At 47.0% G+C, this 18,972-nt stretch overlaps 1 protein-coding gene across 6 annotated transcripts in view; it reads right to left on the minus strand.

Moving 5' to 3' along the window:
* Positions 1–18,972, minus strand: part of VPS13D (vacuolar protein sorting 13 homolog D) — a 253,975-nt gene that overhangs the window by 28,390 nt on the left and 206,613 nt on the right. For all 6 annotated transcript variants that reach the window (XM_081305180.1, XM_081305183.1, XM_081305182.1 and 3 more), the window contains 2 exons: positions 18,157–18,289; positions 14,960–15,155 (listed from right to left, as the gene is read on the minus strand). In XM_081305180.1, coding sequence (XP_081161306.1) covers positions 14,960–15,155; positions 18,157–18,289 — 329 coding nt within the window. The remainder of the gene's footprint in view (positions 1–14,959; positions 15,156–18,156; positions 18,290–18,972) is intronic.

An 18,972-nucleotide genomic window follows, 5' to 3' on the forward strand; every position in this document is an offset into this window, starting at 1 on the left:
TGCCTTGGTGCGCCCCCCTGTGCGACGAGGCTACCGGGCTCAACTCTGGCAGGCGGCAGTTCCTCTGACCAAGGTATGGGCATAACAGAGCAGGCAGAGGAGGGACAGAGAGGAGGAAAAACAAAAATGTAAACAACCAGGAAGAGAGGACAGGCAGGAAGCCTGAGGGATAGCACTGCTGGCCAGGGAAGTCCCTTCCCACCAGTGTGCCTTGGGACCTCTCAGACGACATGCAGGAGGGCCCAAGCTCTCTAAAACAAACAGAAACCCCACACCAGCAGCTCCATGCCCACAGGCACTTTTCAATTCTGGGCAGAGGCAGCCTTCTCCGATGGCGTCCGGGGAAGCCAGGGGTCTGTTTCAAATCAGACCCTGCTTCAGTCTAAAGCTGCAGAGTTGTGCCTCATCATGCCAAGTGCCTCCTCATAACCCAAGCTGCTGGTTTCCCTTCTTCTTTTTTCCCCCAGTGCTGGGGATGGAACCCAGGGCATCATGCATGCCAGGCAAGTGCTTTATTATTGAGCTACATCCCTAGCCTGCATGGAATTGTAATGTCATCTTGCATTTTCCTCACAAGGCTTCCTTCTCCATGTGCTGGTGTCTAGAGTTGGTGAGGAGTTAATCTGCTGTTACAAAGGTTAAATACCTTTTGGGGGGTGGGTAGATGGAGGGTCCATGGAAAGAATGGATCATGGAAAACTCTCCTGTTATTTAGAATCCCTCTTGTCTGTGGTACTTTCTATATTATTTTTCTTCTGGTTTATTAAAAATATAGAGTTATAGAGAACAACGCAAGCCAGGAACCAAGAAAAAGTTAGGCTCATTTAGGAAATTCTCAAGAAAAACGTGTAATCCATTCAATCTGTTTCTGGTTATTCATGCACACGCAGAGTTCAACGATGCCCGGTACCTCCCAGGGGCGAGGCTCTCACCTCACACTGTCACACAGGCTGTGGCACAGTCTCACTTAGGTGTCGGTGTAACTGTCATGAGCCCTGATGCCTCTGATGTATCAAAAATTGGAAAACCGGACCTACCTCTCACTCTACTGTGGGCCAACATGATTTTGAGAACTTAAAACGGTGACCTCAATGCCCCCACTTCCTTTTGGACTTTTCCCTTAGGATCACTTTTATGACAATATTCCAGGAACATGAAATCATGAGTAAATAAGGAGGACAGATTCCCCAAAGGCAGGAATACCAGTTGCTTACAAATAGGATCCAGAAGCTGACCCAAGACAACAGCTCTTGCTGGATGCTGGGGGGTGGGGGGCTCTCCATGAGCTGCCTGACATTGCTGTCAACTCCAGCATCGTGGACAGGGCCACGAAGGAGAAGCACTCGTCTGACACGAGTCCAGGAACTCAAGGGAAATATGTTTTAGAATTTGCTTTTCAAATACCACACACATCTATCATTGTTCAAAATGCCTCTCGAAGGTGTTTTGTTTTCCCTTTTCCCTTGACCTCTTGGCCACTGGCTACAGAGAAGCTGCGAGCGCTCACGCGCCTCAAAGAGAAGAGAGCGTGTGGGGAGTGGTCTGCGGGCGGCAGGCTCTGGACGTTATATCTTATGTATGCTACTGTGACACACAGCCCAGGGATTGAGACAAGTCAGGGCCACTTGGCATTTTCCCCAGAGGCAAAATCAGAGGGAGGGCTGAACAATGACAGAGAGATCTGGGGCTGACTCGAGCCCTTTGGGATCGGATGCGACCAACTCGATGCTGTTAAGCCCTACGAGGGACAGGGCAAGAGCCACAAATTGCCAAGGAGTATTTTAAGTACAATGAGTGCCTTTTTATATTTAGGAAACATTATCAAGTTTTCATTATGTCCTACATAGACTTTCTTCATCCCCAAGTCAACTTCATCCCACTCACCATGCCACACACACACACAACCAGCACAGGGCCACCCTCTTCCTCTGTGCCAGCGGATAAAAAGCCATCTGCAAAAGTCCAGAGAGCATAGCATCAGGGTTGGAACCGGGGTCTGGTTTCGCCATTTGCAATCCTTTTTTCTTGCCAAAGGGCTAGGCTGCTGCCAATGCCCAAAGGGATCGTCCAGGGAGGTTATTTTGATCACGGAGATTTGAGTGGAGGAGAAGCTGATCCTACACCGCTGCCACTTAAACACAGTTCATCAGAGTGACATCCCCTGGCCCCGGGCTCCTTTGTCAGCTCCATCAGTGCATTCTGGGAATAAGAATAAAAATCCCAGGAACCTAACCCGGAACTTAAAACAAAAATCTGTGGTACATTAGGCTTTGGTAGAGCTTTATAAAAGTCCATCATTCAAGCACTGTGTCTGAGTCCAAGTCCTGGATGAACTGCCTGGCCTGGCCAAACCCCGAGTGACCTTCCTTGCCCAGAGACATGCAGAATTAACTAGGAGGCTCAAAAGGTGGCAGGAGCTATATTTCTGGGAGTAGAAGAAGTTAGGAGGATGAGCTTGGAAATGAATCTGGGAAAAGTTCATTTTCAAAGGTGCAAAAGTATCATAATAATCTCAGTTGCCGGCTGTGATATTAGCAGTAAGGTGAACAGCCAAAGCTACAGGTTGAATAAAGAGATTAACTGTTTTTTCATGCAGAAATCAGGAAATAAAGGGTCTGCAATGGATATTTTAAAGAGCTCATCACACCGAGTGAGAAATGAAAGAAATAGTTCTTCCTCTTAAATTCTTAACCCTAAACTCAAGAGCATTTAAAAAACAAATAGATTTAGGGGACCCCAGCCTACGTGGCAATATTGTTGTGAGACTGTTCAGCAGGAGTCGGAGAGATAAGCCCTTGCAGTTACAACAGCCCCACTGAGGAGGAGTCAGACCATATCATTCGGAACCTGTAACCAATACTGAGCCTGGGCTGTCCCGCATCTGGAAAACACCACCATTTTTGAGGAGCCACAGAAAGCCTCGAGAGCTGGTGGGCAACAGTGGCCTGAACTGGCCTGTCAGCTGCTGTAGGTCGCATGCCCTTCCTAATTCCCGTTAGCACTGCATCACCCCTGCTTGTCCTGCCCGCAGCAGACAGCAGATGCCAACGCTTGGAGACATTTGCTACATAACTTCTCCCCAACAAACCTGGCTCCAGGACAGATTTCCATGTCATGTGGGGCTTTTGGCTGAACTCTGCTCGAACCCAGAGGCATTTCATTTACAGCAGACACTAACAATAGTTTGGGATCACCTGCTCTACACAAGTGGGTTCAGAGCAAGTTTGTGGCCTCCGCACACCTTCTCCAGCAGGTTCTCATACACGGGCTGAGGCCCAGGTGAGGCCGGCCAGCAACACTGACCAGGTTTGTGGCCTGGTTGGGCTGGCTGTCTTGCTGAAGCAATCCCAGGGAAGCATTTGACTTGACACTACGGCAAGTGTTCAGCAGAGGGTACAAAGAGGAGCATCGACCGTGGTTCTTGCTTCACTTTAGCTCACCGTTCTGCATTCGGGAAAGAACGTCAACACAAACCCCGCGTCCTGAGCCCTAAGTATGTACTAATGCCAGGCTATAGATGTGTTATACAGTCTAACTCACATAACCACCCACGGGGCTGGACCTCACTATCCCAGCTCCAGGAGTCAGAGGAATCTCACCTCAGAGACATTAAGGGGGACCCCTGCTATAGGCCAGAGCTGCCAAACAGCACAAGTGACTTGCTCCAGGGCTGTCGGGCTCCTTGGCAGCCCCTCCACCCTGTCACTGCAGACTGAGCAGCCAGCCACGCAGGGCTGGGGAGCCCCTCCCCAGTCTTGTGAGCACCTGGCTTCATCCATGGCTGTCATATTTCTCCTCCGGCATTGGGGGAGAACCTGTGATTTCATGTTCTTTCCACATCTCTTTTTAAACAAGCGCTTCTCTTTGAAGAAAGACCTCTTGCCCTTGGAGTGTCAAGATAAGAGAACTTTCAGCAACTTCCCGTGGAAACTACAAAACACCCATCAGCACCCAGGATCTAAGCACAATCGCTCACCAGCTGCCGGCCCCTCTGAATGGCTTTCATGGTTCAGGGAGGGTGGTGACAGGGCCATGTCACTACTATTGGGTGTGCAATTTCTTTCATGTCCCTGGGATCTGACAAGAGCCTTCTACAACCTGTTTCTTTACAACACACAGAAAGAGAGATTAAAGACCAATACCACACTCAAAATGGGGTTGGGATTGGCAACGGCTCCTCACCAGATGCTTCCTACGTCTTCCTGGAAGGAGGGCCACAGACTGCCTGTGCAGATGTGGTCTGAAAGTGGCCGTGATGGTTAAATTAGATAATATGTTTAAACAACATAGATCCACGTGGGGTCACAGTAAGAGCTTAAATGTTAGCATGTCCTTATTATTTATTAATACCAACAGAGTGGTTTGTATAGAAATAATGTCTATGGAGTTCAGAAAAAACACCTAAGTCAGAGCTACTAATTGGGAGGTGGAGGGAAAAGGATGTCAAGAAGAACATGAATTAGTGGAAAGTCTAATTTACAGGACTTCTGATTAAATATGATAGATCTAGTCCAGAGTCCCCTGTAAAGTGAGAGCAGAAGGATTCAAATGGCAGGAATCCAAAAGAACAAAGAGAAGATATCAACGATGTTTTAGAAGCTGAAATACAGACGGACACCTGGGCTGAACCGTTAGCCTGAGGGAGCGGAGACCAAGCAGTAAGAGCGTCAGGAGGCAGAACCCACTGTGTTCCAGAAAGACGGAGGCTGCCCTGAGCTCTGCAGGCAGTGGGGGTGCGAGGCAGAGCAGGCAGACAATGCGTCTGAAGGGGCGGAAGCAGGAAGGCGGGGTGAAATGTGTGTATGAGAAGCAGTTAGGGTACAGTTCCCCTCTTGTACCTCACTCAGCCTGCTCCTTCTCAGCAGAAGGTCAGGGTCATCAAGTCCCACCCCACGTGAGGCCCCTGAGCCCCTCAGAGAGCTCTCAGTTGGCCATTTAGTGTCTGAGATGGTCAGGAATCACCAAGCACCGGAAGACTCTCTATTCAGAGAGGAAAAAGACCAAACCCAAGGTAGGAAGAAGCTCAGATTAGCACCAGCAAACAGCTCTGTGCAGAGCCAGCACGCACAGGAGCAGGCCTCGGAGGGAGCGGTTCTAGGAAGGTGACCCAGGGAGCCAAACGCACAGAGGAGCTGGTGGATTCTTAGCAATGGGCAGATGGAAAGAGAAGGAAAGAAGGAAAGAGGAGGTACTAACCCAGGCTGAAAGGTTGAGCGTATGTGAATTTGAGGGTCAACTAGGAAATGTGCAGAGGGAAAACCAAGGCAGCGGACGAGTCTGGAGGCGGGACAAGCCAAAGAGCTGAATGAGGAACACAGACAGGGTCACCTGAGAGGCTGCGCTCGGAACGCTACCCACACGATGGTCATGACGTGGGAGCTGGACTGACGAATACCAGAGGGCGATGCGGCCATACTGCAAGGTGGGAAAGGGAGCCAGGCCGTGCCTGTTCTAAAACCCGGAGCAAACTCCTCCTGAGTGAGGGCACAGCGGAGGCGCTGGGAGTGGCTGCCAGGTGTTGTCAGGGCGGGGACAGTGGGCAGCAGGCTGCAGGCCAAAGTATCCAGACATTCAGAAAGACTCTGACTTTTAGAAGTGTTAACATGTATTTACTTTGATACAACAGAACATAATTTGAAAAGATAAAGAAACATTTTGTTACAGCAAGATAATTCAGGTCAAAAATCATAGGTTTTAAAACACCATTCTTGTTAATTATGTAGTAGGTAATATTTATTAAATGCATTTAAGGTATAAGAATAACTGAAGAAAATCAAATGATCATTAACTAATAAACAATTAGTAAAACTGAAGTTATTTATTTCAAAAGAAATGTGATGGGCCTGATAATCAAGTAGAAAAAATAAAGAAAAACCTGCAACTACCCACTCCCCTGAACACACATCATCACAACATACGAAAGCAATTTTGTTGTTTTTAAGAACAAATAGTCAAATCACTAATAAAGGGTACTTCAAGAAAGTTATAGGAAACTTGCTTTAATGAATATACATAAAACTGGTTTAAGAGTATTAGTACACAAACCAAACAGCATGGTGATTCTCAGGAACCTAAAAGATTTCTTCAAAGCATCTGGCTTCAATTAAATATTCTTGAGTACTTAACACTTATTGTATGCATGGAATATTGTAGGGGTTCAATATTTAATCAATTAATGCCTTTCTACCATCAATTTGTTTATATTTACTAAGCAACTGTACCTGAAAAAATCACAAGTTCAGAACTGGTTAACCCGAATTAATGGGATGCCCAACAGTTCAAACAAAAACATAAAAACTCTTTGAGGTTTGTGTCTTTCCACTAAGGATATAAAAGCAACGTACATGTGGTAATTTGGTCTGCTCTGCCTTAGGAGGTGGGCAGGTGCCAGCTGTTACTACTCTTAATTGTGCTGCTGGGGTCAATCAGTGAAGTCTGCGGAACGGATGAGCCCTGCCCCGTCCACCTGCAGTACTCAGTGAGGCCACAGTGGACTCCAGCCAGATTCCTGGGATCCATACTCCTTCCAAGGAGAGGTGAGGTTCTGCTCTGACTCCCCTTTGAAGTTTTCTGCAGTCCCTGGGATTTTATGATACAGCTTGGGTCACCCCTGCCATTATCGATGTTTGAAGTATGTTTGGGGACAATGCGCCAGGAGCTGTCTGGTGTTAACACAGAACAAGTCCTCAGAAAGCTGCTCTCCACAGGAGCTCAAAGGGGTTTATCCAAATACCGTGGGCTTGTCCTCTCCACCAGCCTTGCCAGGGGAGAAGGATGAGGTTTTGAGAAGTAAACTTTGAAACAGACACACCCTCTGGATTACCTGACAGAGTGGGGTCGGGCTAACAACCAACTGGCCTTATGACAAGATGGACCTTGTTCTTGAAGTAATCTCAGCGCTTACCATGCTGCTGAGGTAGAATTTATTGGGATAGTAGGTGAAGGTGAAGGACTAAATTAGGTGAATTACTGTAAGAGGTCTTTCTGATGTGCGATAAAATCTTTCTCATTGTTACTTTAAGAAACCCAGTAAAAGTCAGGAGCAACCAGGGGGCTGACAACTATTGGCAGAAAGCCCAAGTGGAGTATCACATTACGGTGGCTCCTTCAGCATAATCCAAATTAATCCACCATCACCAAGACGTGCTATTTACCAGCATCCTGATGGATCATCACCGTACTTTCAAACAGAACAGCACGTCAAGGGAATTGACCAGGTACAGGTGCATGTGTCAGCCAGGAGCATGCCTGAAGTCACTGAAGGCGAGAGGCGGGCAGAGCTTTACATGTTTGCAAATCTCTGCCTCTTGCCTAGAGACCAGCTGTACTCCCTCATCTGCTGCTCCACTCAGTCCTGCAGCAGCACATACTGTGCAGGTTTGGGAAAACTCCACTCTACGCTCACCAGAGAATGTTGTTATAAAAACTGTTGTGTATGTATGAATTCATATAGAAACGCATGAACATATAAAAATAGGTTTAATGTTATAGATCTGGGCTTCCACAGAGGTCCCTAGAACACATTTTTAGGCTCTCTGTTCTTTTTTTTTAATATTTATTTTTTAGTTGTAGTTGGACACAATATCTTTATTTATATGTGGTGCCAAGGATTGAACCCAGGGCTTCGCACGTACTAGGCGAGTGCTCTACTGCTGAGTTCCAGCCCCAGCCCTAGATCTTCTGTTCTAAAGGGCTCCATATGTACAAATTCTGTGCCAATTAGAAATCATTATGTATTAGTGTAAATCCCTAAGGACGTGGATTAGTAACACTACTAATCTGATCTGAATTATGGAAACAATACAATAAAACACTATTTCTTTGTCACAAGTACACTGTCACTATTTCACTTGTCACAAGTATATTGTGACAAAAATGTTTTTCTAATTCAATCTTATTTTTCTCCCATTGGACAAATTGTGAGAGATTTAGCAAGAATCTGTCTTTGAGAATCCTAGATAAAGGTGAATTTTCACAACCACTCCCACCTTTCCTTCTCCAAAGCTCACCAGCCTTTACTGTAATACAACTAAGGCTTCAGGTCTCTGCTGGTCCACAGCAGGGAGTCATCTCACAGCCTGAGGCTCTGGGGAGGGAGCAGGCATTTCAACTCCAACCTGCACTGTCTCCTTAGGAAGATGCCAATTTCATCCTGGGCAAAGAGGGACGATGCTATCTATCAGGGGAACCCTGAGAGACAAGCAGCAGTCACCCAAACCTGAAAACAATCCAATCCAGAGCCTCTGCAAAGGAATTCCACACAGTAAACGGCTCTTCATCCTTCTTTAATGCACAAAATAAAGAAGTTCTTCCTCCAGAAGAACTACATACCCTCTTCTGTCAGAAGTTCAAACCAAAATCTCAACTGTGTATTTTATGTGTACTTAGGACTAGATATCACCCTGGAGTTGAAAAACATGGATTCACTGAACATAGAAGGGACTGCATATCTACAACGGCTCGGTGATTTCATTTTTAAATGGCAAAAGCCATATCAGGGGCTGGCGCACTATCCGGCTTTGTGCAAGACCCTGCTGACCGAGACTCGGTGACTGGACTTTGAAGATGTACACGCTGAAGCTGAGGTGATCTTTTACTTTAGGGATCGGGATTATGCTGTTTCCATGAAGTCAGTCATCTCTGCATTCCCAAAATGGCAAAAATTAGACACTCTCCTTTCTAGAAACGATTATAATGTACCATGACCAAAAAAGTGTTTTTTCCCCCTAACAGATAATCTTGCATAAAAATGAGTCATGGGATTTCAGAAATGGAGAGGCTCTTCTCAAATATGTGTGCGCGCGAACGTGCACGCTTGGCTCCTCTCTCCCAGCAGCAGATGGGAGCTGGCCATAAGTTACGCTCTAATGAGGACGACATTGTCTGGGGCCTCGGTGTGAAAGGGGGGTGCAGTGTTTAGAGTTCAGCGAGAGGGAGCAGTCTGTCTCAGAAAATAGGATCCTTCTGCTTGTGTTCCTGTGAGAGGAGTTTCAACTTATAAGGCATGAAGGCTGTTTCTTAAAAACATCTTACCCTGCAATTTCATTAGCATGATTTCAGACCCCAGTGAGACAGCCACTGCTGGCACACAGCTCCTGATGTTGTTTCTTCTTCTGGGGTTGCTCAGGGAGACCGAGGGTGCGGAGATGACCCATCCACTGCCACACAGTCTCTGGAAAGACCTGGTCTGGGGAGCTCAGGAGGTGAAGAGACATGGCTCTCTCACACCACATGCAAAGCAGAGGACAGATGACATGGTCACCCCCCAGTGGACAGCACGGGTGAGCTATGATAGTCCTTTCCTTCAAGTGGATAAAGCAATATTTTTTTTTCATTTCATGGACATGACATTCTATGGAAATGGACATGCTGACACTCTAGCTTCCACAGACAGATGGTCATAAGCCTCTACACAGATGTGCACGAGATGAGAGGCAGTCTCAGGGTCACACACAGAACCAACCCCTAGCTTTTCACCCTTGTCAATCTGCAGAACTCATCATGTAAATTCCTTATGTTTTGGATCTTTAATGTCCTCTGAAAAGCTTGTGTGTTAGGCAATGCAGAAATGTCAGAGGTGAAATGATCAGATTATGAGAGCTATAGCCTTGTCAATGGCTTAATCCAGTTGATGACTAGTAACTTGAATGATATTGCTGAGTGGTAACTGTGGGCAGGTAGCATGTGACAAGAGGAAGCCAGTCACTGGGGACCCCTTGGGGATCTCGTCCCTGGCTCCTCCTCTCTCTGTGTTTTCCAGCTACCATGAGCTGAGCACCTTTCTTCCTTCCACCACCATGATCTGCCTCACCTCAGGCACAAAGCATGGTGCTGGCTGACCACGGACTGAACCTTTGAAACCACAAGCCCAAAACAAACTTCCTCCTCTAAGTTTTTCTCCTTAGGTTTTTGGTCTCAGTGATGAAAACATGACTAGCACAGAACTCTGTGCTCTATCTTCTTCAACAAGTGTCAGGGATAGCCAAAGGGTGACACGGTGCGCATTCCTGACAGGGTAATCTTACTGAGTAGCGATTAAAAATATTTTCTTACTCAAACATGGAATAAAACATAAAATTCCTTTATAGTTTTAAGGCAACAAGAACCTCCAAAAAAATGCTGGACTTGCTCTGTGCCCAGATACACTGGGTATGGCCTACTCTCCTCTGCCTCACAGGGAACACTGGTGGGCGGAGCTGAGTGTGCTGGTGCATCCTCCTGAACATGCGGACCTCCCCTGGGTACTTACCTCTGCAGTTCCTCAGTGGCTCAATGCAAACCCGTACAAAAGCAGAACTGCCCAACTAGCCTGAGGGCCAGTGGGAGCAAGTCCTAAGTTCCCTCCGCTGACTTTTTTCTGACCTGTCCAACTGTCCTCTTTCAGGTGCTAGTGACCACAATAAGGTCTTAGCCCTCTTGTCCTGAGAGTCACTGGGAAGGTGCAGTCACTAACAAAAGGGCTTTTCCCTAAGAAAACCCATGTCAATTTCATACCCAAGAGGCCACTAATGGAAAGCATCATTAACGAATTTTGGGTGGTATCTTGGGAGTGTTTTTACTGAAAAAATCCAATATGCCCATCATAAATCTTTTCTGTGAAATCAACCCAGAGGTTACTCAAAAGCTTTCGAGCAACTGGAATTTACATCTACACACACAGTACAAGGGTCTTGGGATTCCAGAACACTATCAGTGCTGATGGCTATATTCTTAAACACTGATCTATCATTATCCTTCAAATTCCCCCTTTCTCCTTATCTAACTTAAATATGAGATAAGCTCAACACTCCTGGGCTTTGCTAAATTAGTTTAAATATTTCAAGTTCTGCCAACTCCCATTTCTCCCTGCCTTTCTGAGTCTTAACTCAAAAAGTGAAGAAATGTGATGGAGGAAACATCAGGGTTGGCTCCATAAATCTTCGTCCACCACTTTCCTAACCTGCCCTGCACCCCAAAGCCTGCAACACGGGGAGATATGAGCGTGTAGTAGGCGCCTCCTCCCGGGGCAGTGCTGCTTTCTGCTGTGCAGTGGACAGCACGGGTGAGCTATGACAGTCTTCCCTTCAAGTGGATGAAGCAATATTTTTTTTCATTTCATGGACATGACATTCCATGGAGATGGACACGCTGACACTGCTACCAGCTGCTGCAGTATCCTACCAAGCTCCTCTCCAACACCACCATCAGGTGCCACCACATTTCCGCAGGGAACCAGGCACTCGTGTGTCTGGGCGCCCTGCTGGGCCTGGCCTGGCAGCAGGCCTCTTCACCTGGCATCAAGGACGCCACAGCATGGCTGTCTCTGTGCCATTCTCACCAGCTTTGCTCGGAACAGACAAATGTGGCCCGATACACGTGGACCAGAATATGCTACCTGAGCAGGCAGAGGAGGAAAGGGCCTTGGAAAGGGCCTCCTGTCTCAGTTCCAAGCCACACATACTTGTGCAGTTAACATACACAGTGGGGACACTGGCCCATGATATCCACATGAGGCCAAAGGCTCCACTGTCCTCTGCCCTCCCCTTCACCCCCACCTGCCCTCCCAAGAACTGTGAGGCCCGTGGAAACCTTGGGAGAGGTTGGGTGGTGCCCATACACTCCGACAGGGAGAGGAACTGGGAAATTCTTTAATCTCAAAGAACATGAGGAGGGGGTTCCTTATAAAGAAAACCAAGTTCCAATAAACACAAAAAGGGGCCAGTGCTGCCTGTGAGGCCACGGCACCCAGATGGACCCCTGGGAGGAGTTCCCCCAGCGTCATGGCTGACTTTCCCATCCTCTGCTGAAGATCGGGGCCACTTAAAGCACATACGCTAAGATCTAAGCCTTCCCTCGGATGAGCTGGACAAAGAAGCAGAAAGTCTCTTCCCCTGGAGAGGAAAGAGCTCCTGGACTCTCGGTTCTGTTCCTGGCGTGGTCCCTGGGCTCAGGTCAGCCCTCGGTCAGAATCTCACTTCTAATCCCTTCAAATCATTTGTTAGTCCCTGTTGTCCAAACAGTGTGTGTGTGTGTGTGTGTGTGTGTGTGTGTGTGTGTGTGAGAGAGAGAGAGAGAGAGAGAGAGAGAGAGAGAGACTCTGAGTAACACTTCTGGAGCCTGTTCAATCAAGCAGGAGGCTAGAGGAGATTAGACCTCACTTCCAGGAAGCCTGAAAAAGCTCCCTTGGGGAGAACCAGTGTGTCCTAGGAGAGGACAGCAACACAAATGGGAACATTCTCCACCGGCAGGGAGCCCTGGCTCCTTTAATACAATCTGAAAAGAATAGTAGTTTATAGCTCTTCACCACTTCCACATGAAAATAATTCTGGTTGGGCTTCAAACTCCTGAGAGGTACAACAGACAGACAGGTATATTTATCTCCAATTTATACATGAAAAAACTAAGGCTTAGTGAGGCCAAGAGATGTGACCAAGGGCCCAGATCTAATAAGCAAAGGGCTTGGGACTCTGATGCATTGCTTTCAGGTCAAATTCTCTCTCTCTCTAACACATGGCTCCTCATTAATAACCTGGACCTGGGAAAACGGACTGAGGAACCTGGTGAAAGGGCTGTTGCTCATCCCTTCAGAAGAATCTGGAATGCTTTCTTGGGGCAATAAAGGACACTGTGAGCCACTTAGGCCCCCATTAGCATGGGTGGCATGTGCCCCACCCCATCCAGCAATGTGCACCATGGTTTTCCCACTCACTGACACCTCCAGGAGTTGAGAGGACAGGTGGGGCCTGGGTCTCAATCTGGCTCTTCCGCCTCCAGCTGTGTGGCTGTGGATAGGCCTCAGTCTCCCTGGAGTGTCTTATTCTCATTTATAAGTGAAGAACAAAGACTGCAGGAGGCTGGCCGTGGCAAGGACTGGCACTTGGTCAGCGAGAAGTTTCTTCTTTTGGTGCCCACATGGTTCTCTTGTACCTGGGATGTCATTTCCTCTCTTACCTGGTCACCCCCCTTAGACCAACCCCCAGGAAGGCTCCCCTGCCTGCGGGTCAGCCACCTTCTTCCTCCCTTGCACTTTCTCTAGTCAGCCGTCTCTCTCTACCCTCTAATCATAGGTGTCATTTATCACAACTTTGGCAAATAATTATTTATACAGCTTTTTATGTAAGCTACTCTGAGCACAAGCTCTCTGAGGCTGGGGACGGTCTTGTTTCCTGCTATATTCCCAGTCCAGAGTTCATGGGAGATTTTCAATCAATATTTACTGCCTGGAAATGTCAAAAGACAGATATTCACTGGCTGGCACTAAGTCAGACCTTCTGTGGCAATGCTGGATGACTGGTACAGATGACAAGAACACCCTTTTTCTGCAGTAGCCATGGCTACATTACTTGTGCCCCTAAAAAGAGTACAACAGCTCATGGAGACAGCCAAACTAACAATGAACAAAATCCAAGTGCACTGACCTCAACAGGACAAAATAATCTATTAAAATTTTAACATATGTACTCCAGTACTTTTCTGAACAAATAAGTCATTCCTTTGACTGCTGGGATTTTAAGAACAAGATGGTTCTCTGGGAATTCTTCAGTTTTGTTTATACTTCCTTAGGTCTCGTTGTCTTAACAAAATTTTGGAGGTAGACTTCTTGGGCTTTGAGAAGAAACAAAAAACTAACTGAAGATAATTTTGAAGGCTCCACCCTTCCACAAGTACATAAATGCCTCAAAATACTCTCAAGGATTGTTTTAGCTTTGTATCTGAGAATAGAATGTAACTTAACTAAAGCAAACTCTACAGACCCCTTTTGAAAGGCAGCTGCTGGGCTGTGGATGTAGCTCAGTGATAGAGCCCTTGTCTAGCACATGTGAGGTGCTGGGTTCAATCCTCAGCACCATATAAAAATAAATAAATAAAATAAAGTTACTGAGCCCATTCATAACTAAAAAAAAAGGAAGGAAAGAAAAAATGTTTGCTGACCTTAAAAATAATAACAATCATTCAATTAATCAATCAATAAAAGGCAGCTGCTTCCAGACAGAAGACCTTCTGGCAGGACATGTTGCACGGTCCCTGCCTACAGGGTCAGACAACTTGCCCACTGCAGCAATGTGTCACTGGTAAGGACTGTTGGTGGCAGACAAATGGATTCATTTTAATTTGGGACAACTTCACCTCAAATCCTACTTAAGGGAAAGACAGGGTGTGGACATGGCCCAGGCCCGGGTGTTCTCAGAGAGCACACTAACTCACTCGGGAACATCCATTATCCAGGCAGCAACAAAATTCTTCTGGGCTTAAGCTGAGTCCAGCTTGGCTGGGAATGATGACACTATACCCTCCGTTGATAAGGATTCCCAATTAGTCACTCTGGCAAGAGAAGCTAAAACAGGCCACTGAAACGCAGAGCTAGTTAAGTGACTGGGTTCTGGGGGCTGTGGAGCCACACAGGCCAGCTCTGATTTCCAGGCTCGGCTGGTATCGGGACAAGACAGCTTCCCACAGCAGAACTGCCAACTTGCTGGGGGTGGGGAAGGCTGGCTGGGATCAGCTCTGTTTTTTGAAGGAGTCTGGGAGACTGGCTAGTGCTTTCAAGTGAAAGGAAAACTAAGGAAGAGCAATCCATGTAGTCAGCAGCAACTTGATGGATTCTGGAACTAGGCCGTGGGCAGGGGGCAATGATCCACCAGCCTATGACCTTAGGGTTTTCTTCATGGGCACATGGGGGTCCATTTAGCTCGGTGACTGGGGAAGTCTGTGATGATATAATCCTATTTCTGATTGTCTAGTGAAGAACCCAACACAGGATAACACATACCTACCTACCTATCTCTGGAAAAAATCCATGCCAAATTTTTGGGCCCCTGTTCATGTATTTGTATTAGGAAGGTCAGAAATTTCAGTTACAAGTATTCAAATTAAAACCACACAACAAAGGCAGAAGTGTGTGATCACACGTTCGTGTGGATCAGGAGACGCAGCAAACCGGGACTGGAAATCGCACATCCCCTTCCCCGTGAACACTGACCTGGGGCCACTGAGTGTGGCTGTGTCTCTCACCGCCTGGGCTGTTTCAGATGCAAAATCCAGGGCGCCTGCCACTGGCTTGGTCACAGTGCCAACAAGCCCTTTTCCGAGGCCAGAAATGAAACCGCTGACGCCCCCTTCTGTTTTCACACCTTCCACCGTGGAGGTTATAACACTGGTCAGGCCTCCAATGATACCTAGCAAAAGAGACAAGGGCTACTGTAACCTGGCCAAGGACAACAGCAACAGCATTTAAAGCTAAACTCCTCAGTTCCTTGCATTGGGAATGATACTCTAAGGGCATTCTGTTAATCTCTGTGTCAGACAGGCAAGAGACAGGGAGCCCAGTGGATCTGCCCCTTAGGTCCAGTATTAGAGGGCACATATTACAAGCTGGTCAGAAGTAAAGTGTATTTCAGTTTAAGAGTTCAAAGAAAAAGCTGGGAGGTTAACAGTGGCCATTTTTCAATCCTGGAGCTTGCACAGCAGAGAGGCAATTCTGAGAAGATGTAGAGTAGGACTGAATCCTTGGGAGACTAGAAATGGTGTCCTTGGGGAAAGGCTGAAGAAATTGGGATCCCATGAAATGTAAGGCAGAGGGACAGCAAAAGACACATGTTCTGTTTTTCAAGAATACTCCGTGACCAGCAAATACCATCAGATGTTTGCAATGGGGTAAAATCTACTCCATACTTTGTTGAGATCAGACATAGGCAATTGTAGTAAATGATGAAGCCTTCATGAGGGGTGCCCACAAAAGCTGCCAAATCTAGCCAGAACTCTCCCAGTGAGTGCTTCAAAAGACCAACCTAGGTCAAAAAGACATTGCAAATAATTTGCAAGTTGACAGCAATGACTGAAACAGCCTCCGAAGGGACCAGAAATTGGCAAAGGCTGCAGAGGTCACAGGCACTGCAGGGAAGGCAGGCGGTGTGCGGGGAGCATTTCTAGGACTTGTGCCAGGGACACTCACAGGATGTTTACCCTCTGACAAGCGGGGGTGTGAGGGTGCTCTCTGGACTCTTCAGCTCTAGTGAGACAGATTGGTACAGGAAACTCCTTGGGTGAGAATGCACTAACATTCACAGTGTTTCTTCTGGATCTGGGTCCATTGCTCTAGGGAGGCAGTAGCCCCTTCCCAACCTTTTGAGCAAAGTTCTTGGCAGAGTGCATGCAGTGCAGGAGTTCAGACCAGGCCCGTGGGACAAACACCAACAAACCTGGGGCACGCACACCTCCCAGTTTTATATGAGGGAGGCTGAGTAGCTCTGGTTCTTGTTATCTCTGAAAGCTCTTTTCTTCCTGAAGGAAGAATCTCATTGAAGGCCACTGTTTTAACATAACTCAAAGCTCAAAGGGTCCCTTTTGGATGAGGCCACTGTTTCCAGCCCTAGGCTGGCCTAAGTGGCTCGTGGAGAGGCTGTGGATATCATCTGTATAATCCTGGTTGGAGGTGATTTTGTGACCTTAAGCAAATCACTTATGTTCTCAGCACATGTATTCATCTAAAAAATGAGGGCACACATGCCCTCCCCATCCAGCAAAGATGTTGCAAAGATAATGGCAATCAGACACAGTGAATTTCATATTTTTTAAAATAGCCCTCAATTGTCCCTGTACGGACATTACAGTTAATATAGAATGACTAAATCTTAACCATAAATGATTACTCAAAAGTCAACTTTAGTAAAATCGGGGGTTCATAACCCACTTCAATCTAATGTATGAAATATGATATGTCAAGAGCTTTGTAATGTTGTGAACAACCAATAAAAAAAAAAGAAAAAAAAATAAATACATAATGCAAAAAAAAAAAAAAAGTCAACTTTAGTCTGTAAACAGATCAATTTCTGCCAAATTGTACTTCTGTCCTGAAGCCTCCCTGGGAGCTGCTCTCCTTACAGCCGAGCAATCTCAGCAAGACCAAAGGCATTTTGACCCAACGCTCGCCAATGGGAAAGCTGATGAATAAACTCTGCAATAAACACGATGTCCTGAGCATAAACAGAACACAACGTTTATTATCTCTATTCCCTCTTCTTTCTCCAAATGCAGATAGGCATGACTGATCTCAGTCTTGATGCAACTTTGATAGTTTGAGGCAATGCCCGAGGATCTGTGTGGACAGTTCAATCACCACCATGACTGAGCAGGAGCTGTGTGAGCGTCAGGCGAGGCGGGCTCAGCTCTCAGTGCTCACTGCCCAGCAGAGTGTGCCACACACACAGCTGGCCACACACCTACCTGACCCACACTGCCAATGTGCAGCCTCACGGTTCTCACTGGGGAGGGGAGTGGGGAAATGTCACCTGTGTTGGACTCACAGGGTGAGGACGATTTTCACAGGCAAGGAAGTGTGGCAGAGGCAGGGTAGGCAGCAGGACTGAGCGAGCAAGGACCTGGAGCACATTTGGGGAGCCATGCTTAGTTGTGTGTGACTAGGGACAGTGGTGGAAGAACTGCCTAGGTCTGCGTTTTAAGGGCCTTAAAAGCCATACTCAGAAGTTGCTGAGAAAAATGCAACAAAAGGCAAACGAGTTGGAAGAAAGTTGGAATCAGAGCATTAAAATCTGGAATTCAGCCAGGCACAGAGGCACACGCCTGTAATCTCAGGAGCTCAGGAGGCTGAGGCAGGCGGATCATTAGTTCAAAGCCAGCCTCAGCAACAGCGAGGGGCCAAGCAACTAAGTGAGACCCTGTCTCTAAATAAAACACAAAATAGGGCTGGGATGTGACTCTGTGGTCAAGTGCCCTGGGTTCAATCCTCGGTACCACCCCCCCCCCCAAAAAAAAAGCTGGAATTCAAATTTAGAGAGACAACTTTATGCCATCACCTACATCCTGTGGACAGTGACTCTGTGGTCCTGTGAACATGCTTCCATGTGGGCCACACACCGGGCAGTCAACTTTGCTTTCACTGTCAGTGGGCTAAAGGCAGTCCCGAGTGGCCATTCTGGATTCTAGGGGGTGTGGGAGAGCATGCCTGATGACATCTCAGGAATAGAAAAGTGCATAGTGCCCTGGAGACGAACAGCACGTCTTACCAGCTGCCACATTTCCACTACGAGGTGGCCTTCAGGCACACAAGGGGACCAAGCCAGCAGTGCCAGGGCTTCTGCAACCTCAGCTTTCTTTTCTCTCTAAGCATTTGGCAGTGCAAGGGCACTTGTGAGGGAGGGACAGTGGCAGGCGACTTACCATGAGCCAGGCCGTGGATGCCGGCGACCAGGTGTTCCCCACTTGTGGCGGCGTGGTACCGGATGTACTCCCTCTCTGACTGATGCCGATTGTCCATCGTCTTCCCCAAGCCGTCTGATAACGTCCCTGCAAACTGGAATGGATTAGAAACAAGAAGAGTTTTAAAGTCTTGGCACTACTTTTATTGTTTTAAATAAATACCTTTCCTTGCTCTTAGTTAGGATTCAATAAATGCTAATTACAGAGAGGAATTAATTGCTGAATTAGGAATTCCTGTCTGCCCTGGCAGAGTGGTTTTCAAATGCTGGACGGATACAAGCTGAGGGTGGCTCACACTGGGGGAAACAAGGTTGCAAAGCCACTACTGAAAGGCCTGATGACATCTACTCTCTACTCTCCACAGCAAAGATGGAACGTCTCTAATCCAAACATTTGAAATCCAAAATGTTCTAAAACATGAAACCTGAACCCTGCTGAGATAGCACTCCACATCTGACATCATGTTGGGGGTGGAGTCAGAACACAGGTGCTCCAAAAACACTGTACAAAGTTACCTTCTGGTGATGTGCATAAGAGGTACATGAAACATAAATGGATTTCATGGTTAGACTTGGGTCCCATCCCGAGGATCTTATTCACATGCAAATATTCCAAATCCAAATCTGGGAAAAACCCAAATCAAAAGACTTCTGGGGTTGTAGCTCAGTGGTGAAGCGCTTGCCTAGAATGTGTGAGGCACAGGGTTCTATCCTCAGCACCACATAAAATAAATAACTAAATAAAATAAAGGTACTGTATTGTGTCCATCAACAACTT

This window comes from Spermophilus citellus (assembly GCF_964194105.1).
Source record: "Spermophilus citellus genome assembly, chromosome: 9".
Classification (NCBI taxonomy): Eukaryota; Metazoa; Chordata; class Mammalia; order Rodentia; family Sciuridae; genus Spermophilus; species Spermophilus citellus.